Below are 23,019 nucleotides of genomic sequence, written 5' to 3' on the forward strand. Positions count from 1 at the left end.
TCAATGCACACATTATCGCAAAAATGTGCATATCAAGAGCATAACACAAAGACAAATGAAGGGCATGGGTGTGAAATTATGTTCAGTGTGAGTATCAATGTCATGCCTTCAATACTGACACCTCAGATTATTTCAGCTTATTGAATAGAGGTGTGCTATGAATTTTGTAATTGATGTGACTTGGTGGCAATTAATAGACTGGCAACACCCTAGCAACCATTCAGAATACCTTAGCAACTACAAACATACTCCAGCCATATCTGCAAACCAGAATACGAGAGACGAGGGGTGAGATCTTTTGACTTACGGCAGTGTTTTAAGTGTATCTTGCTACAAATATATCAGAAAGACAAAGGAAAGATAATGCTAACAATAATTTGTTACATTTATATAGCACTTTTCTGGGTACAACTAGCAGCATGATGCGACGGCAGCCATATTGCACCAAAACGCCCACCACACACCAGCTTATTGGTGGAGAGGAGACAGAGTGATGAAGCCAATCAGTTTATAGGGATGATTAGGAGGCCATGATGATGGACAGAGGCCAATGAGAAAATTTGGCCAGGATGCCGGGGTTACACCCCTACTCTTTATTCGAAGGACATCCTGGGATTTTTTATGACCACAGAGAGTCAGGACCTCGGTTGAACGTTGTGGCAAGTAGGACGAGGCCTTAATCTGGAAATGTACATACAGTATAGTTTTTGGTTGTTGTCTTTGATTCAGCAAGATAGGACAATAATGGACCTTTCAGAAAGAGTGATAACGGAGTTCTTGTTTTTGCTTGTGGCATTTCCAGCAGGAGACACTCTGGCAGCTGAAGCAGCAGATCCATTCAGGAGAGGGAGACGGGTAGGAAATGAACCCCTTGCACCTGCTCTAGCTGCCTATTACACTCCATCTCAGCACTAAAATACAGTTTGTATTCAAATTTCTCTAAAATATACAGCTAGATTCCTGTCAAGCCACTTTCATAAATCCATATTATGAAATCAAAAAAGCCCAAATATAGTTTGCGGTGATCCTGAAGTATCCACAAGTATAATCAATGAGTCTTCTTTCAGCTAAAACGAATTATCCGCCCAATCCATTTCCTCTGCTTACTTTGCCTGCCTGCTATCCAGTAACTGCTGCTTTCCAGCCAACCGTTCAGCATCCAGCAAAAACAGATCACATTATTTGTAAGTTGATGAGTCATTTCCTATTCACATGCATTAATGGATAGATTCAGCTCAGGATTGGGTTGCATTCTCAAGCCGCAAAGTCCAGGCAACTGCAACATTGAAAACAATAATGAATGTTTTTTGAGCACCAAACCAGCATAATAGAATAATTTCTGAAGGATCATGTGACACTGAAGACTGGAGTAATGAGGCAGAAAATTCAGCTTGGCCATCAGAGGAATAAATTACATTTTACAATATATTCAAATAGAAATGTTTATTTTAAATTGTAATGATAAAGGTAATGTTTTACTGTATTTTTTATCAAATAAATGCAGCCTTGCTGCATAATGAGAGACATTTTTCTAAAACATTATTGACTCCAAACTTCTAAACGGTTGTGTGTGTGTGTGTGTGTGTGTGTGTGTGTGTGTGTGTGTGTGTGTGTGTGTGTGTGTGTGTGTGTGTGTGTGTGTGTGTGTGTGTGTGTGTGTGTGTGGTTTAGGAAGTTGAAGAGCAAAAAACTACAACAATCCATCTTTCATGTTATCAGTCATAAGGCACAAGGGAGCCCAGAGTCAGAATGGAATTTCAACTCAATTTTGTCTCAAGACAAAAGCAAGTGGGTCCAATGCCAATGCTAAATGTGTGCTACATTCAAAATATTAAAAATGTACTCTTTTAATGTGCCAGAACGATTATTAAAGTCCTATAATGCCATTTTCACACAATGTAAAATAAGTCTTTGATGTCCCCAGAGTGTGTATGTGAAGTTTTAGCAAAAAAATTCACATTTTGTGTCTGTCCCTTTAAATGCAAATGAGCTGCTGGTCGTTGCATAGAGGGCGGAGCTTCAACAGCTTGAACTCACACAGACATGCACTGAAAATTTCTAAAACTTTTAGCCTTTTATGTTCAAACTGGAGTCAGACAAAGATGGAGAGACTCAAGAAGAGCTGACAACATGTAGACAACATTTCTAAATGGTTAGATTAATTTATGAAACTGATGTGTAGCTATCTTCTAGTCAATGATTAGCATATTCTGTCTTGATAATCTATAAATTGTGTTCTGGGGGCGGGGTTTATGTCAATTTTAGGGTTACTTATGTCACTAACCTGGGAGAAGGCTTATGTAGTCCCTACTAGCTGTTTGTTGTAGTCCTTAAAAAGCAATTTCTTTCAAAGAAAATATCATCCTTTGCTTTGAACTTTGAGCGTTATAACTTTGCAGATGTTGTTTATGCTCAAACAGCAACATTACACACTAACTAAAGTTATAAAAGTGAAATCATAATCAACCACCCCTTTATATTAGCTAACTAGTATCCATAACTACTTTCCGTATATCTTAGATATACTGCATGTGTATTTTCATTCAAAGAATGAGATTTACAGACCCACATGAAATTGAGTTTTGTGGCTTTGAGCTCGATCAATATCCTAGTATACACCTAAAAGACAATATTAGCTAAATTTACAATCTTTCTTTTAAGGGACAATGATCAAAAATATTGATGATTCCTCAATAATACTCAGTGATAAAAAAAAATTCCGATAAAATTAAAAAATCCCCTTCCTTCAAATAGAAACAGCCAATGTCTCATGACTAAACCACTTTTTTATTACAAAACTAAACTAAAAGCTATTGGCAATTTCAATAAAAAGCAAAAATAAAGAGCTTTCCAATATATACCATCCCAATTTTCTATTTCAACAAGAAATACATGAACACAAAAGCAAACTGCACTCGTCAATCCATTTCATTGGATATTTAAAAGTGGGTGGAGCAGAACATCAGGTTGATCTGGTGACAGCATTCAGATTAAAGGAACGTGTACAGCGGGAGACACACATCAAGTGTTAAAAAGTTGTCACTTCCAGAGCAAGACATTAGTGATTAACTGTGAGCCAGAGTGTCTAAATGAGGGATGATGAGAGAATGGGAGATGTGGATGTGGAGGATGAGTAATGGCACAGTTGCATTCCACAGCACATCAGAAAACAACTTCTCTAATTGCGATTTATTGTTTTGTTTTGGTGTTAGGTTTCCGAAATACATCACCCCTTATATATACAGCATTTAAAATGGCAAGCCAGGCTGAGAAAGGGCTTTCTATCAAACAGAATGTAAAAAAAAACAATGAAAATACTAACACAGACATACAGTTAGCAACACAATGATCTGGCATGCAGTTTGTCGCATTACAGAGCGGGAGAGAGGAGAGCTTACCTTCTATAGGAAGGGGAAAAAAATGGAAGAACACAGAAAAGAAAGAGAGCAAAAAAGAAAGAGGCATGTTTACAGAGTTATATCAGGGCAAAAAGAAAAAACAGAGGTGACAGCAAAGTAAATGAAAGCTTAGGAAACTGATTTTGAGAGTAGAGTGGTTTCTTATGGAAATATTTAATATGCATGCTAAGCAAGCAAAGGGTGTCATCAATCAGGAAGAAGGATCAAATGGTTCAGTAGACTTCGTGAAATATTAAACGGCAGATCGTTAATCTAACGGTTAAACACTGATGCCGTGATGTTTTTTTTTAAATTTATGCTGGTTATTAGGCCTGTGTATTTTAATGTAATATAGTCAGTGAATTCTGAGCGTGACTGTGAACAGTCCAGGAAATGGAACAGATTATTACATTAGCAGGATGGGAGTGTCAGATTCATTTAGAGAGAAAAACAAAGATACACCAAGTAAGGAATAATTGACGACAGGCCGTTGAATTATTATAAAAATAATGCACACCCGAGGTGGTAATGCGGTCACGACGCGAAGCGGAGTGGCCGTTACACCTCGGGTGTGCATTATTTTTATAATAATTCAACGGCCTGGAGTCAATTATTCCGCTTATACTACAGTTACCACACCTCGAAATATTGTTCAGATGATGTATTTCAAGACGTTTGTAAAGTTTTTGTCATTAAAACGCTCTTGTATGTAGGACTAATTCTTTGCGCATCTAAACCCATGCTCCGTTGCTAATTCCAAAACGTCATTTTAGAGTTAGTAACGAAGGTTTGAGCCGCTGATAGCAGAGTAAAGGCCACTTAATGCTGGACACACGTAACGACTAGAAACATTCTCTGACTGTGAATGCAGCAGATTTTAAACACCGCTGTGAACACAGACTGAACGCGCTGAAAACGCGTGCATGATCAGTCATAACATAAGTATCAAATTACATTCATAACCGGCCTTAGAGAGAAGCATGTGCGTCAATATTATTATTTATTTATTAATTCAATTCGTTTTAATTAATTCGTTCATTCTTTTTTTCTATTAGTGACAGTATAGACTAATAAATGAAACACAAAGCCCTTTTAACAAATATAGGCCTATCAATTTTATTTATTTGTTATATTATCTTCAATAATTACGAAAACCCGTTCAACAGGACTATCAATTTATTTAAATATTCAGTTTAATTTTCTATTGATTATGAATAGAACTGTTTACTTTATTTATTAAAATTAAACTGCATGTTTTCATTGATTGTGAAGTTAGACATTGAAAATTGCAGATCAAGTGCATGGGGCTGCAGCTTTTTCTTGTTATGAATTGTATCGTATTGTCCGTTATTACAGTTGACTACGCGAAGTGATATGGAACTGTAATGAGGTCAAGACCTGCCGGAACTACTTTAGCCGTGCGGTTCCCTGAAAATAATTGCACACCTCAGAACGTTCGTCAACCAATCAGATTCAAGCATTCAACAGCCCTGTAGTATAAGGGGTCTCAATAGAACGCAGATTTCTTTTTTGAAGTGGCCATGTATATTTCCCATTCATTTTCTTTAAATGCATTTAATTAATTAATCTTGAACTAAAACAACCAGCTTTCAGATAAATCACAAGATTAGAATTTTTGGATAAAAAAAAAAAAAAAAAAAAAAAAAAAAAAAAACATTGCAGTGACATGACCTAATCAGTCATGTGGTACAATACAAAACAACTGATTATTAAGCCCCTTTAAGGCAAGTCAGTTCACTTGATGTCCACATTTACATACAACTCTAAAGCTAAAATCACCAAACAAAAACTGTAGCAACGTGTCCTAACCAGACGGGATGCTACAATGTGCAATGAAATGTATATTGTCCATGTTAATCAGATATTTTGTCCTCTCCAGATACACACCAGGCAACGGGAGATACATTTTTAACTCTGTGAAAAAAGCTACTAGTTTATTTTTAATCCATTTGATAATGTACGTATCAAATTTGTCGCAAATGTGAAGCAAAAGTGCACTTGCAGAGAGAGCTTGTCCACAAGTCTTCTGATTGGCTGTGATTTGTGATTTTGTCACTTCTTGTTGATTGTCGTTGGAATCTTATCGGATTGCTTTTAGTTAGAACAAAGTGTAAGGAATGACATCCATTCCTAAAGCAGATATATTGATTACAGTGCATTTGCGGGCTATGCTTATAGCTTTTTTTTTACTGCAAAGTACAGTCGATATATTGAGTTCATATATGCCAAAAAGGTAACCCTTGAACTTGACGCACAATGTAATGACGGCAATTAACGCCTCTTGCGGTTCAAACACACAGGGCTGGGCAACCGCATTCATCATTACGTTGTGCGTCACGTTCAAGTGTGACTCTTTTGGCGTAAATCGATGCGTATGGCCGCCTGCCGGAAGCTAGTTATTTTAGTCGATAAAGTTGTAAATATGGATATTTTTCTTACACGAACGCATCGCTTCACTTCAGAAGGCCTTTATTAACCCCCGCAGAGCCGTGTCGAGCACCTTAATCATGAATAGATGCGCTTTAATGTACTTCCAAAGTCAAACAGCCATTCACTCTCATTATCAAGCTTGGACATTTTTTAATATAACTATGATTGTATTCGTCTGAAAGAAGAATGTCATATACACCTAGGATAGCTTCAGGGTGAGTAAATCATGCTAATTTTCATTTTTGGGTGAACTATCACTTTAAAAATTGTACACTTAAATTTCCCAGGGACGCTAGGAACTGTCTAATCTTTCAAAGCAAAAGCTTAAAGTAACTGTTTAAGGTGGGGTTGTAGGAAGGAGTGTATGCGTTTATGTACGTGATAAGGCTCATACTTTGTTGGCCCAGGCGTCCTCGTCCCAAGAAGTAAGTTGCAGCACTCTGATAATCTCGTTGATCTCAGCGCTCATCTTCTCAAACGTGTAGTTTCTGTTCTTCAAGGCCTCCTCCACACCGTGACTCTTAGTGCACTTGGTTGTCACAAAGATTTTAATTGCTAATGGGTATCAAAAAACAATTTTGTCAGTACTCCCTTTCATGAGCTATCTAAAACTACTTTACAGATCAATATTAGAGTGCAGTTTATATCTGATGTATCCAAAAATCAGACAACTAATTATCTCCATATGAGTAGACATATTTGCGAACATCAACATTAAAAGCCTTTCTGCATGTACAGATGAGCTGCCATCAACCCGCTATTTATTGCTGAGCCAACTGCAGAAATCCAACTGGATGAAGGGAAAAATCAATCCCTCCCACTAAGGCGGTTAAATGGCTCCAATTATCAGTGTTGCCATATCAACGGCTGGCACACAGAGACGACACGCAGCGCACACACACACACACACAGCGGTTCGCTGGTCTCTTACCAGATATGAGCACGGGCAGCAGTTCCTTCACTGTGTTCATGGAGGTGACCAGCATCACACGGTGCTCCTGGTGTGTCAGCTCCTGTTGCCGTTCATCAATCATCTTTGCCATTTTCGTCATGCCTAACAAAACAAAAAAATAATTAAACACCTGTGCAAGAAACATGAAGGACTGAGGAACTGTCCAGCTAGCAATTATTCTCCATATATTTATAATTCAAAAATGGATGTTCAATTTGAGATTTGCTAAAGACGGAAGAATAACAGTGCTATTAAATCATGTCCAATATCAGTGTATGTGTATATGTATATATTATATATATATATATATATATATGAATAAAACAATAAATATACAACAACAAAAAAATACTCTACCATTCAAAAACCTGTAAGATTTTGTTATGTTTTGAAAGAAATCTCTTATACTCACCAAGGCTCCATTTATTTGATTAAAATTGTAATTTTGTGATAATATTATTACAATTTAAAATAACTGTTTTCTATTTGTATACATTGTAAACTAATTCATTCCTGTGATGGCAAAGCTGAATTTGTGTATACAGTAAATGTCTTTAGTGTCACTCCTGATCAATTTAATGTATCCTTGCTGATTAAAAGTATTAATTTCTTTCAACAAAAAAAATAAATAAATAAATAAATAAATTACTGACCCCAAACTTTTGAACGGTTTGGGGTCAGTAAGTGCAGTCATGTGATGTGCATTTCTGAACAAAATATTTTTCAATAGTTCATGCTATACATTATGCACAAATAGAAGCAAGAAAAAAAGGCTACTAGAAACTGAAAATGCCTCACATAAATAGAAGTTCGTCCCTCCAAAACAATACCACCTAATGAAAACAGTTGAATAGGACATATATAACAAAATAAAACTTTTTCATGGTCATATTCATACCCTCATTTAAAGAGTATTATCTTAAAAAGTAACAAAAAAAATCTTCATAAAAAAATAATTCAACAATAATAAAGATGAATCCAATTCATGCAAATAATCACTCCCAACTGTCCACTTGCATGAGCTAACATGTCAACAGCGTCAACTCTAAATTAAAATCAGAATAAAATAAACTCTTCAAAAAGGAAGTAACAAATACATAAAAACATTAAACAGAAGTACCTGGTCCCAGGTTTTTAGTGTAAGTGATCAAGTCCTCCATGGTTTCCACAACCTCTGCGACAGCCAGGTACTCCAGGATGCCCTTACACACGCGGATAATTTTACGCACCTAAAAAAGACATAAAATACCAATGATACAAAAGAAAAATAAATTTATTTTCATGAATGCATTTGGCAAAAGCTTATCCAAAGACACTTACTCAAGCTCAAGCTATACATTGTATACATTATTCCTGGGAATCAAACTCGTGACCTTTGCGTTGCTACCCCCATGCTCTACCATTGAGAACTAATGTTTTATTTTACAGGTCGCTGCCGCAAACAGGCAAACCCACAAGATACAGTATAGAACCAAAACATCAAGCTTACTCAATGCCCTGTGAACAACACAGCTCCTTGAGAAAGATGATAGCAGCACTATTAATAGAGCTCAGAGAGTTAGCCTTCACCACAAACCCCAATGATCTAATAGCTTCTTGCCAGTGGATGTACATACACACACCACACAATCTGAGCTCTCTTGGAAATGTTTAATTTCATTGCAAATATTGGATATTTCTAATAGTTTTTAATAGTACAGCAATTAAATGGTTTTAGGGAACATTTTTGGTTTCGAATACATATTATGAGTCTATTTCCTCTGTGCTGCTGGGTTTTGCGTCTTGTCTTGTGATGAGGAATCTTGTGACACGCAGAAGTAGAAACTTCAAAAGTAGCCTGCGCTGATAGAAGACACTGTGCAAGGCGGCTCACTCAGATCATGTGCTCCGTTGTGAGCTCCATTATGCTGCGCCCACACGGGAGGCTGGATATATGGAGCACGGCACATTAGGACCACAAGGTACTCCGCATGACAAGGGACTGTGTATTTAATGTTGTTAGGCCAGAAGAAGCTATTTTGTTGTATAGATGATCCAAAGAATTCAAATTCAGGATGTGCTGAACTGATAATTTGCCAGAAAGACAGAAATATTTCAACATTAAGATAGCCCTCATTCCCATTCGTACCTCTGCCTCGTCAAAGGTCAAAAGCAGATCTGAAGTGCCAGAGAGGATGCCCCGCGAGCCATCGATGAGGTAATCACGGGCCGGGACAGAGTATGGGTCTGTCCTCAGCATCTGAGCTGCTTCCACAAGCTTCGCACAGGCATTCTCCACCCTGAGAAAAGAGAAACATAATGACTGAGTATATTCATTTGTACTAGTGGGCCTTTTATACAGGCAAATATATTGTAAAAAAAAAATTAAACATACCGTATGAATGCCAGGGTCTAACAAATCTCATCAATGCTAAATAAATTAAATATTAAGTGCAAAAAGAAAAACTATGTATTTGATTCAAATAAGAGGTGGCATTATTAACTGACTTCAATTGCAATTAAAGTACTGGCCCACTAAATCACAAATCAAGATTATTCAAACACTCTATTCCCAGAACTGAGGGCAGTAAACAATTCCAAAGCTTTCCAGCAAGCAGTGTAAGATCTTCTCCCAGACTGGATAACACTGTATTAATAGAAATTAAAAGCACATCCCAGTCGCCCGACGGGAGAGCAGAATGATGACGTGTTCAGGAGGAGGCATTTCTTCATCATTATTCTGCGGTGGAGACCCAGACGTACGCAGACACCTCCCTGTATGAGACACCACTTGGGTGTCAGTGCTTACAACAGAGCCTATATATAGAGAGGTTCACATTTCCTGTCACCAGCCACATGTGTTCTGATTGATGAGCCCTGTGCCAGCTTGTGTTTATGGTGTCAAATGTGTCAGCTAAGGCTTTTACGGTCTTTAACTGAGCCCGTCTGCCCAGTCATTTCAAATGGATACAGATTCATACTGATACCCCCGCTTTATCATCCACAAGGCCTGATCGAATCTGATCACTTTGAAAAGGTAAAAGCACAACTCCCCTCGATAAGCAGCACAATTTGAGTTATCATTAATGTCTCTAGCACAAATGGTGTGGAAGAAACGAGCTAAAGCCTTGAGCTATGAGCAATGAAAATAGTGATTCTTGTCTTACCAAACACTACTAATAACTGTAAGCATTTCCTCTAAATGTAATCTCCTTCTGTTTCTGTAACGAAATATTGACCTGCTTACTGTAATGACCACATCACAGTTTGTCATTTCGGTTTGTCTTTTATTTTGCATTTGGACAATCTTCTAAAAAACGATGCCGCTTTGGAGGCCGATTAGTGAGCAGAAAGAAGCCATGCAGGGTCCATATGGACCTGTCAACTCCACTCGCAGATGGGCTACAGAAGAAGACCACACCAGGTGCCACTCCTGTCAACAGGAAACAGAGACTACAATTTGAACGGTCTCACCCAATTGGACAATGGAAGATTGGAAAAATGTTGTCTGGTTTGTTGAGTCTCGATTTCTGCTGCAACATTCAGATGGTAGGGTCAGAATTTGGCATACATGAAAGCATCCATGCTGCTGGTGGTGTAATGGTGCGGGGGATATTTTCTTGGCACACTTTGAGGCCCTTAATACCAATTGAGCATCGTTTAAACGCCACAGCCAACCTGAGAATAGTTGCCAACCATGTCCATCCCTTTATGACCACAGTGTACCCATATTCTGATGGCTACTTCCAACAGGATAATGCTCCACATCACAAAGCTCAAATAATCTCAAAAGTGGTTTCTTGAACATGACAATGGGTCTCTAATGGCCTCCACAGTCACCTAATCTCAATCCAATATAGCACCTTTGGGATGTGGTGGAACGGGAGATTTGCATCATAGATGTGCAGCCAACAAATCTGCAGCAACTGTGTGATGGCTATGTCAATATTGACAAAAAATATCTTAGGAATGTTTCCAGAAACTTGTTGAATCATCTATGCAACGTAGAAGAATTAAGGCAGTTATTAAGGTCCAACCCAGTGCCAGCAAGGTGTACCTAATAAAGTGGCCAGTGTGTGAAGCAAGTCACAAAATGACAAACACCTGTGTCTAGTTGCAGTAATCGGCATGGAGAGACCGGCTATAAGCCTGGGAAACAGGGAGTTGATAAGAGAGTGAGGACTCGTGCCTGTGTCCTGCATCATTGATTGTGTGTTTGGACAGAGTTTATTGAAGCGCTGTGAGCGTGACTTTTGTTTTGACCATTTGAAAGGGAAGTGGGCTTATGGGCTTGTCGTGAACCACCGGCCTCCCCAAAAGAGCCATTGCGCCCTCATCCCTTTAATGCAGGTCCCCTTTGAAAGAATTGGTTTTGACCTCATCGGGCCATTAGAACGATTAGAACGTTTCGAACATGGGCAACGCTTTGCATTAGCCCTGGTAGACTAAGCAATGTGAAACACCTGTGTCTTGTTGCACTAATTGGCGTGGAGAGACCGGATATAAGTCACGGACTGAGGACTCGTGCCTGTGTGTACGCTGAATGCTCTGGAGAGCAGCATCATTGTGTATTTGAATTGTGTATTTGGACTGAGTTTATTGAAGCGCTGTGAGCATGACTTTTGTTTTGACCATTTGAAATTGAATAAAGCACAAGCCTCAGTAAAGCCGACCATGTCCTCTTCCTTCCTTATCCTAAATCACATTACTATATATCATATTTTAGATTTTATAGGATGTTAATATACATAACAATTATATATGATTACAATTGATATACCGGTACTGTATAACATGTAAAATAATGTCTTGATCCAGTTACCTCCTCTTCTCTCATTTCTAGTCTTCTCTCCACTTTCCTTATCAAAGAAAACAAAAAACAAAAACCCTAAATTCGCAGTTTTACCCCCTTAAGGTGTGGGAAGCAAAGGAACAAGCACCTCTTTGTGTTCTCTGTGACTTTCTGACTGAGACTGAGAGACCGAGGAAAAAGATTGTGAAAGACAGACACAAAGACAGTCCATCAATGTTAAATAGATTCAACACTAACTGCTCCATCTACATCAGCTACTAAGACACCACTTCACACACCCGGTGAGACACTAGGGAGAGCAGTCATATAGTTTTTAGTAGATTTATCAAAAATGCATTGTAAGCTCGCTGGAAAACGCCCACAATCCTTAGCAGTGAGGGTATGACTCAGCCCCGGACGGCAAGCAAACGGACCTTATTTAACCTCCACATCACATTGTGGAGCTTTCTTCAGTATCAAGACATCCAAAGACCTCATGCACTCTGACAGTAGGCTTTATAGGAATCTCATATTGTGTAAAATAAGGATAAACAAAAAGCTTCAGATGTTTAGACAATCCTATCTTATGTTTACTCACTTAAAACTTCTTTTGACAAGGTAAAGAAAGGCACATGCCTTGTTAATGCTGTTCAATGAGCGTGTCTGTGTTCAGTGTGATTAGAGTTTATGCATGTTCACATGATGAGTGCCTGGAGAGAGACAGGAAGCACAGGTCTTACTTAATGAAGGCCGAAGGCATGTCTCTCTTCATAATCTTGTCTTCTGTGGTCTGAACCGTCTCCTTCCCCACCTAAGAACACATGTAAAACAAGCTTGTTTACAAGATGCATATTGATGAGACCATTTACATGCATTTGTATTTTTCTGACACCAGCTGTAACAAAGTTATTCATACAGGGAAAAGCTTTAGCCCTCAGGCACACCAGATTGACACAGCTTGTGAATGGGGTCGCTCTGAGTATCTGGACACAATAAGGGCCTATGTGTTTTGAATGAGCCCTGAGGCTGATCTGCTGCTTGCTGTCTGGGATACTGCCAGTACTTCCAACTGTCCAATCTAAAACAACAACAATCCACAACCCATGCTGATCCTCTGCCATTACCACACACATTTATTGATTATTTCTTGAATGAACACACTCAAAATGAAATGATACAAAATAACTCAAACGAAACAAAACTAAAAACACACACACACAAAACAAAGTAAAAACAAAACAACAAAAAATACAATAAAATAGCAAAAGGGGGGAGGGGGGGGGGGATACTATGGAAGTCAATGGCTCCCGTCAACCAACATTCTTCATAATATCTTCTTTTTTGTTCAATAGAAAAAAAAAATTTTTTTCATTTTTTGTGTTAAAGCGGCACTCGGTAACTCTAGCCACCGCTTTGCTGATTTTCTCAACAAGCTCCCCCTACAGCTGCGGTGCGTATATTTTTCACATCACTGTCGTAAAGTCACTTGCGGCGCGCCGGCGCACTCCTCCCCCATTCTACCGCTGCTCATGTGCTTTTGTTATGGTCGGAGCCGGTGTGGTGAACAAATGAGTCCCAGACGCACCAACTTTATCGTGTGGATCATGTCTACCGAGGTGGGTAATACATCATACACAGTATCATTTAACATTGACATGTACATTTTGTATTCCATAAAGCAGTTCGTGTTTCTCGCTCTTTCTCGCTCGTTCTCGCTTCTCACGAGACTTCCTATTTTCAACTTACCGGGACGTTAGTCCCAATGTTGCAAGGCTGGTTTTCCGCCTGGGAACGCTGGGGGTAAACGTCCAACCCTATCAGCCATTAATCAGAATATTTAAAAAAATACAGCCCCTATTTCTCTCTTACATCACACAAAACCACTCTTTTATTTTTAAATCATAATCCTGAGGTGACAAGATATCAGACCACACACACGCTCACATCATTGTGGTTTATTTGGCCTTTCACTGGACATAAGGAATGACATTACAGTGTCCTTCTTTAGAGTCCGCTAATGCAGAGATAGCAGCGTAACAGAGAGATGTTTGTTATCTCCGCACAGCACATGGCCACTTCCTGCCAGCTCTTTTTTTTTCTAATGATGTAATTACACCAAGGCAGTCACATTCATTTCATTGTCTGTCCTCCATCTCTGAAACGTATTTGAAGACGACTTTCAACCACCCATCAAGCTCTAGTCACTATCATGAGTTGAAATTTGTATATGTTTATTTGTGTGTGTGTGTGTGTGTGTGTGTGTGTGTGTGTGTGTGTGTGTATAAGGAATGACATAATGAGTAAACCGGTCTAACAGATGTAAAGTAGTAAATAATAGAGTGTATTGATTCATGGCCGATGATCTGCTAAGGACCATTGATCACATCTGAGTTGTGTATGGAGGATGTACAGCACACTCTTTTACTGGGCCCTAATTGGGTGAAGGGGACCCATAAATAAGTCAGGGTTAACTGGGTTAACTGCAGGGCTAAAGTGGGAACAGCAATCACATTTGCACACACAGTAGCCAGTCACAAACATCAGTCCTGTGCACAGTAGATTGAGTGCATGCCTGTTTGGTAGATGTACTGAATAAGAATGAAGTCGTTCTGGATAAACATGAAGTACCCTTCCACCAGTCAAATTGTCATGTGATCAGAGGGTTGAACTCTTGCACACATTATTTTCAGTGTATCTGAGGCTTATTAGTGTCTATTGGCACATGATATATTGAAACGCTCTTCTCAGTGGGGTCTCCACCTTACACTTCTCTTGAGATACTGGACCTTCAACAACATTCTCCATGGTTATTCTTAGCTCAGTCCTGGTCTATTAGGCCATCTGAGGGGCAAGGGGCAAAAAGCAATGGTAATAAATAAGAGCCCACTGCCACTTTTACACTTTACTGCCACTTTTGCTTTACAAGCAAGCACCAAAGATTCAAAAGCAACAAATGAACAGGGGATAATTGCACAAAATATGTATTTAGATTAGAACAATACTGAATCAAGTTGCTATTGCTACCTGCACCTAAACTTAGGACAATAAAGCAGTAAATAAAGTGATGACAATGATTTCAAACTACACTGTCAAACATGTCCAATTTCAGAAAAAGAATGTAAGAATTCTACAGTAAAAACCTGTTAATTGGTTAACTATAGCTACCTTATGTTTACAATGAAAAACTATATTAGATTTGATAGGACAATATGTGCACTGAAGTTTATTTTAAATAAAAAGTAAGAATTACTATAAAAAAACACAAAATGATCATAATTTACAGAGAAAAACATTAATACAACATTTACAGTGAAATTTAATGTTTTTTGTTACAATTTATGAGCATCAATCCCTTTTATGTAACATTTTAAATTAAGTAATTGTTTATTGGATTTTTTAAGTGATCAGAGTTAAGGTCTGCTCACACCACGAAGAATGATAACTATCAAGTTTTAAAATGATATCGTAGTAGGAATCAGTTTTTTTCATCCGATAAACGCTAAATATTATCCACCTGATTATAAAGTGTTCTGCAGTTATATTGACAGACCATAACTGAAGCGCTCAATTAGAATAGGCATAACATTATCGTCCATTAGTGTGGATGCTAAAATAGCCTAGTTATTATAGTTATCGTTGGTGTGAACGGGCCTTTCCCCTGATGGTTCTGTTTTTGCGCAGGTGACACTACAAACTGTCTATACTGTCTATTTGTATCAGCTGTGGTTCATGGAAATGAATCAATAAATTTACCATCAATTGAAATGTATTTTTCTTTTACAGCGTAGCGACATGTGTAACATGGCAGTTAATGAAGCAACCATCCGTTCAATGACACCGGCTCATAAAAAACTGAACTGATATTTGACATCTGAAATGATTCTCATTCCTCTAATGGTCATTTGTGTGTGAGGGTTGCACTGGCCACATACAGTGTTTGTGTGTGCTAGAATGTGACGGCACCAGTAAGATGCCTTTCCCTCAGCCAAAAGAAAAGCAGGTGCGACTGCATTTTCTCTCCATGATGGCTGTTTATATAACAAGGCTGTCATCTGCCGAATGTTTACGCTCGAACTCAGAAGTATCTCTCATTGATTCCCACAAACTCCACAAAGACTCACGACTCCTTTAAAGGGAAACTCTGCACACACGCTGGTGGATCCATAAAAGGTTCGACTTTATAAAAGGCCCCTCGACCGCACATTTGTCAGTTTTCGTGGTGTCGAACAAAGCATATGGGTAACAGAAAGACAGACTCAAAAGGCAGAGATACATCGATTGTGTACTTTTGATGCATAATTAATGCAGAGTGCGTATAGCAGTTGTAGCTTCACTAAAAAGGCTGTTTGATCTCAGGTGCATTAGTGCTGTGATAATGGATTCTGAGAGAGCAGCCCAGGTCAGCAGCTGCTCCGGCTCCTGTCTATCGGCCCATTGTCAGATATCATTAAACACAATTCAGACCATTTCAGAGAACAAGACTGAAGAGGCCAGACTTAGAGAACTTGTGCATTGTGGACGATCACCAGCCCAGTTTCCCAAAACATACATAAAGTGCAACCGAAATGTCACACGAGTTCCCACTTCCACAAAACTTTAGCCAAGACTTCCAGAGTTTGTTTCATTACAATTTTTACAAAGAAATTATTACTTTTATTCAGTAAGAATGCATTAAATTGATCAGAAATTAGTGACGGAAATCTTTTGTAACATTATTGATTTACTGTTTCTAATAAATCTAATGATTTACATTTCTATTTATCAAAGAATCCTGGAAAAACTTAACCAACAATTGTTTGTAACAAAAACACATCCTTGGAGAGCATAAGATACTTATTTAAAACAAAAAATCTCACCAACACCACACTTTTGAATCGTAGAGCGTGTGTTTATATAAAATGTTCTATTCTACATATTGGCTTTCCAGTGGTCGTCTGGTCGATATAATATCGGCCAACCACAACAGATAATTCTAAAATTATTGTTATTATTACTGTATTAAGTTTTGGGTGAGTTTACAAGATATATGTATATGAAGACCTCTGATGCAAAAGCCTCTAAAAGCCACCTCTGTCAAAAATGAGATAAATAATATTGAGTGAATGCTCTCCGCACATAGTATACATTCATCAAATACTTTCACTTCAAACTCACATAATCCCAGCCTCAGACCACTCAGAAATGTCGGTACTTAGGTAGAAACCTATACATAGGAGCCTGATAAAAATGTTAATATTAAACAAAAACTTTAGACGGACTTAGAGGCTTTTGCATCTGAAGTCTAGGCTAATACATTTTATATATAATAAAACGCACACGCACTACCATTCAAAAGTTTGGTGTTGGTAAGATTTAAAAATATCATATATTATATATACACATGATGGCTTTTCCAATACATTACATATATTTTGTTTATAGGCTCATCTGTAGTAAGAAGGAAAAGAAGGAAAGAAAGATGCGAGCTTCTTAAACATTCTCTCTTTAAGTAAATACGTAGAATGACCAATCACACACAAATCAAATTTATATATCAAACTGATAATAATTTCATGAAATAACAGAAAATCAATCATGAACCCTTTTATATAACGAAATGACATGTATGGAAATTTAAAATAGGAGGAAAACTATTTGGTCAAGGGTACAAAAATCACATTTTTCAGTATATCACATTTATTTATTCTTATTTTTCTTCAAGTACATTGTGTGCAGGCTTTTGTGCTTTTTTTACTATAAGAGAAGTATAAATAAAATTAAAAGGATTGTTATTGTATTTTATGTTAAGTGTCATACCATTTAGTCATCCCACCCCGCATAAGAGCCGTGTAGAGTCCCATCTACTTTTTAATTCATAGAAATCAGTCTGGAGCATTATACTGCAAACATTTACACCACTCAAATATATTCTCTCAAGGCTAGAATTATTTTCTGGAGAAGTCACAATGGAGACTTGCTTTAAAAGGAATATGTCTGTTTAAAGTACTTGCGGGCTTATGGGAGCTGAGGGAAGCAGCAAACTGCAAACAAGTTTATGCTTGTGTCATCAGTGTGGGTCTTACTATCACATTGTGATAGTTCTGTATGAATGACTGGGATTTACTCAGTTTAACACGTTTCAAAGGGCATCACCTCCTCTCACACAATAATTTTATCACTAAGGGAGTTTTTACGCAAGTGGCGGCTACAGATGAAAACATTTCACTGAAGTCCTAGAGTCTGGCTTTGATTTCTACATTAGGTCATGTCTTTAATCGCTACATTTTGTCGTCGAAAGTGATGTTATAACAACAGAAGCATTTCATATAAGCCCTGCTACCCTGCTACTGCTGACTCCTAAGTGAATCTAAGAGCTTAGCCATGGATGACATAAATGGCACATATTGCATATGGACCGTATGCCAATGGCTCTTTTCCAATGCACTGTGACAGACTTGGCTGAAAAGACAGACAGACAGACAGACATGGAGACTCCCCTCCAGGCCAGCCAGACCCCTGCTGTCTTCTCCGTTAAGAGTCATAAAAAAGCATTCAGAGAGAAGAGAGATAAATTACCTAAAAAAAATCTTAAATTAACTCATAGTTTTCCATGTAGATATAGCCTAGTTGGCTGTTCCTTACTAGCTTCATTACAGTCCTTCAACACCCAGCAATGACCATTAATCAGTCCAAGTTACAGACTGTATAGTCGTGGATATGGTTACCGTATATTATATAGATCTAATATTTTGTGGAAGCTTGAACTAGAGAGAGTCATTTATTTGCGTTAGCAGCATTACAATAAACAATTGCATGCTCAATTCTTTAATTGTCCCAATTAGGGCCATTATTCATGTTAGTTGACAAGCTAATCTCTCACCACAATCTCAAAGTGACCAAGAGAATGTTGACGATCTAAACATAGAACAGTCTCCAAGATACAGACTAGTCTTTACAGTGAGAAGAGATATAAAGCCTCTTCACTCAGCCTTGATTTCGAGGCTTGGCTGATGTTTTGGACACTTCAGCAGAAACAGGTGCTACATATGAGAGAGGTGCTGGTGCTCTGGGTGTGTGTCCAGTGAAGACGCTGACACTTTAGACTTCCTCAAAGCCAGCAGGGAGTCACTTTCCCTGCAGAAACACCCCCTCTGGCCATGCACTGTGAGACTATGTTACTTCCCAGGCTAGAAGACCTATTTATTCCCGGCACAAAATGCTCACTCCCTATTTGTGACTTACTCGCGTACATTAGGAGGATTCTTCTCGCATTACTTTACCCAATGACAGCTGGGAGTAGTTACCAAATAAACAAGAAGAAATACTGAGTAATACAAGTTGCATTCACCAAAAAAAAAAAAAAATCTTGCAGGTCCTGCTTGCGTTAAACCACTCACAACACACTTCTGAGCACATAAACTTGAAATAGAATAGAATAGAAAATGTAACTACACACTGTGTAGAAACTTATTAGAAGAACCAATGTTTTCAAATGCAGAGTTACTTAAAAACACACACAAAGCATTAAAAAATTAAATAGAATGCAGTAAAGAACATAATAGAATTGAAAAGAATATTTAACTACACTTCAAAGTTACATGAAGCAATTTTAAAATGAGAGCAGAACACAATAGAATAGAACAAATATATTTAAGTGAGAACACATTACAGACTGGGAGTGGAACACAACAGCTTGTGCAGACCAGAAATTATATCAAACTATGTCAATGAACAGGATTTCATTACTTTTCAGTATTACACATACTACATGCTTTTCAATAACAGACTGAGAACTTTCTTCAAGTGGAGACTCCCTTATTGAGACCAAAAAGGAAAGAGAACATACCAGCAAGATTCTGTCTGGTTGCTGTGGGTACACTGGGAAAATAATGGTACAGGTTTCTGAGATTAATGATTCTGTTTTTGATGTTTCCTGGAAACAACACCGGAACTTAAAGTACTTTTCTAAACAGATGAACTCCTTGTACAAGGAAGAATACAGCCCACCTATAAAGACTCCATATAACACTCAGTTCATCTGTATGATGCAAACCTCATTGCTTCAAGTCGGCTTATTTGTTTAAAATACTGTAACTACTCCAATACAGGATAAGACATTTAGGGAACAATTAAATTTGACACTAACAAAAGAGAGATTACAGCCTGTCTTTGACGACAATATCTCCCTGATCTTGTTGAAGGTGTCACCTTATCATTCAACTACACTTCCAAATATTGCATACAACCCTTTTTTAACAAACACAACCTTTGAGAGTTTTTTAGAGGCACTTTAGTTTACCGTGTGTGAAGTTAAATGAAGAGAACAGAAAACTCACACTGTCCAACACTTCCCTGATAGGCAGTGGGCCAAGTCTGTTTTTCTCCTTTAGTTTTCGATTTGATAGATCTCCTCCAGGGAACTGGTTAATTTTTTATAACTGGCTTTATAAATTGTTGTCGAGCACATTACTGCTTGTTTCCAACGTCAATTGTTGCACATTAAAAATATAACGTAGATATAATCTCGCTAGCTAACCACAAAATGTTAGCCGGAGTAAGAACCAATCAAAGCTCGTGTTGTTACCTTGTCAACTTGAGTTGACCAATCACGTCATTATTTGAACCGGTGCCCGAAGACCCGGATGTGAACTGAACTCGCGGGCGCGGCGGCCGGTCAGTGGCGAGTCCTCCGTTTTTTGGCTACAGTGTATGGCTGCACCACACATCGTGGAAACGGTAGGTAACTGATTAGCACTAGCATTATCCGAAACATTGTAAAAAGTCTGAATGCATTGGTCTTGGCATATGTTCGCCGAATGCTAAGCTATTTGTCGTTTTAAATGTAGTATACGGCAAGTTGGCTAGTGTTAGCACCTGAAGTAACTTTGTATGGTAGGATCAGCTTTTTTTTCTGTGGATACCGCAAGCTAATTATTTATTTAACTGTGTGTTGTAAAGAGTTTATCAAGGGCTTATTTGCATTTGTCTTAAAATGTTGACTATGACGCTGAAGTTTTTTTTTTTTTTCGTCCAGAAGAAGAAAGTTTTAAAGTTGTTTCCATCGTTCAGCCCCTTCCGTGTAACTAGCTAACAGTTATACGAATTTATCTTATTTGAAGTGAAGCTTATGTACTGCGAGAGTATTTCCCAAACATCTCAAAAAACACACGGTTATATAACGTTAGTTAGCTTACGTTATCTCCTGATTCCTGTCTAATCGCACATTGTATTTTGTATATTTTGCATGCGTTTCCTCTCCTGAGGGTGAAGCCGACATCTGTAGGGCAGAAGGCAGACGCTCTGGAACACCTCACTTGGGTGAAGTAGGCAACGTATTAACGGTATCTCCATGAGGCAACGTCCACGTTGGATTTATTTTGTATAGTTGGCTAATGTTATAGTAAGGCAAACATTAGATAAGGGGTTTTCAAAGTCTGAGACTGCGTGCCTTCAAACAAAGCGTGGGAAACGACGTGCCCCCCACCACATTTTTAGTTTACTTGGTAAGTTTCGCTCAATTCCTGGATGCCTTTGGGATCATAATTATATACGTTTTATCCCATAGGCACTCAACATTTGAGCCAAAATAGCCTAATATTGCTGAACATAACTTCTTACTGCACCAAACAGTTATAAACAAAGGTCTGTCCTTAGGCATTTATTAGTTTCAGCCTGATGAGGGGAAAACAGTTCCCAAAAACTACTGTATCTGAACTCTCACACATGTGGGCTATTCTGTGTGATCTCCTTTTGATAATTAATGCAAGTAATGTAATAGTTTCACTTCCATTGATCCTCCCCTGAAACTGTTTGGAGGCCCGCCACACACTTTGAAAACCCCTGAGTTAGATTATCAACGGCTAACTAGGGCTATTTAGTGAATTTACAACACCAGACAAAAACGAACTTGAACCAGATTAACTTTTATTAGTGTCATGTTATTTAAAGATGTACTCAGGCCATGGCTGCACGCTCACAATGTTGTGTGTTTCATCCTTAGACAGCGTTGCTGCAGTTCCTACATATGGCGCTTTTCCACTGCATGGTACGGTACGGCACGCTTTGGTGCTTTTCCACTGCATGGTACGGTACGGCTCGGCACGGCACGTTTTGGCGCTTTTCCACTGCATGGTACGGCTCGGTTCGGTACGGCTCACTTATGGCGCATTTCCACTGCATGGTACGGTACGGTACGGCTCGCTTTAAATGGTACCACCTCTGTTGAGGTTCCAAGCGTACCGTACCGATACTATAATGTGACGTGAAAACACTGCAGATCACTGATTGGTCAGACAGAATCGTCACTTCAGCGTCATTGTATTTGCGACACGAGACACTAAACCCGCTAGATGTAAATAGCCAGACAACAGCCAACGCGGTAGCACCTGTTTTTAGAGTATTTACTTGACAAAAGAGGTTAAAAAAAAAAATCAAACAAGAAATGGCTGAATCGTGTTCAGTGGACGAGGTGCAGACGTTCCTCTCGTTGGTTGCCGAGGAGTGGATCCAGCGAGAGCTGGATGGGGCAACACGGAATGAAAAAGTGTTCCAAGAAGTAGCACAGCTCTTAGCCGCACACGGCTACCACCGGACCTACAAACTTAAAAATAAAAAAAATAAAAAGTGACTACCGAGCCAGTAGAGGTGGCAACTATTAACGATCAGTCCCACCTACTTTGAAGCGGTACTAACTGCAGTGGAAAAGCAACCGAGCTAAAGCGAACCGAACCGTGCCGTACCGAGTCAAGTCGTACCACGCAGTGGAAAAGTGAAGCGAGCCGAACCGTTCCGAGCTGAACCGAGCCGTACCATGCAGTGGAAAAGCACCAATAGACACATGTCTGTGCATGGTAGCTGGTGCTTTCTACATGTGCAGTTTCTTCCCCCCCCCCCCCCACACATTGTAATGCTTTGCATTGGCAATGCACAAGCTCCAAGACACTTTTTGGTGCTGGTGGAAATGTCATCCAATGAACTGCATAGAATTCCCCCTCGATCCTCCATCCATGCTGCATTGGGGGAGGTATGTCTGGCAGGCTTTGCAAACTTCTCCTGTAGAACAGAGGAATAGAAAATATTTTGGTATATATTCCAGTATGAATAGGATGAATTGTCAGGTAGACAAATATGACAAAGAATGTGTTTATCAAAGGTGGTTACTTTTAATCTAGTAATCTCACTGTTTAGATTTGTAAGAATACCATGTAATGTCTTTGTTTCAAATAAAACGTTCCTTTAAAAAAATGACTTTTGTGTTCAATTCATTGTGAACCTTACACTATTCACTGTAATCTTATATTGAATATGCTTTTTGCCCTTGTTAAATCTCCAGCTTTTCAATAAAATTTTTAAGATAAAGTGTTCAAAAATATACATGAATAAAAAATCACTTTGTGTAGTTAAGATTCACTGGTAGTGTGAGGTTTATTTAACATACTTTCTTAAACTAACTACAATACACACATACA

General features: G+C 38.6%; 1 protein-coding gene across 5 annotated transcripts in view; it reads right to left on the reverse strand.

Annotated features, from left to right (window-relative positions):
• vcla (vinculin a) overlaps positions 1-23,019 on the reverse strand; it is a 42,354-nt gene that overhangs the window by 17,581 nt on the left and 1,754 nt on the right. For 4 of the 5 annotated variants that reach the window (XM_079634948.1, XM_079634946.1, XM_079634947.1 and 1 more), the window contains exons 2-6: positions 12,313-12,383; positions 8,930-9,080; positions 7,922-8,030; positions 6,781-6,903; positions 6,244-6,404 (exon numbers count right to left, since the gene is read on the reverse strand). In XM_079634948.1, the coding sequence (XP_079491074.1) occupies positions 6,244-6,404; positions 6,781-6,903; positions 7,922-8,030; positions 8,930-9,080; positions 12,313-12,383 (615 nt within the window). Of the gene's footprint in view, positions 1-6,243; positions 6,405-6,780; positions 6,904-7,921; positions 8,031-8,121; positions 8,245-8,929; positions 9,081-12,312; positions 12,384-23,019 lie in introns of those variants that run through there. The other variant, XM_079634949.1, reaches the window with a different exon arrangement.

Source organism: Phoxinus phoxinus, assembly GCF_949152265.1.
Source record: "Phoxinus phoxinus genome assembly, chromosome: 14".
NCBI lineage: Eukaryota > Metazoa > Chordata > Actinopteri > Cypriniformes > Leuciscidae > Phoxinus > Phoxinus phoxinus.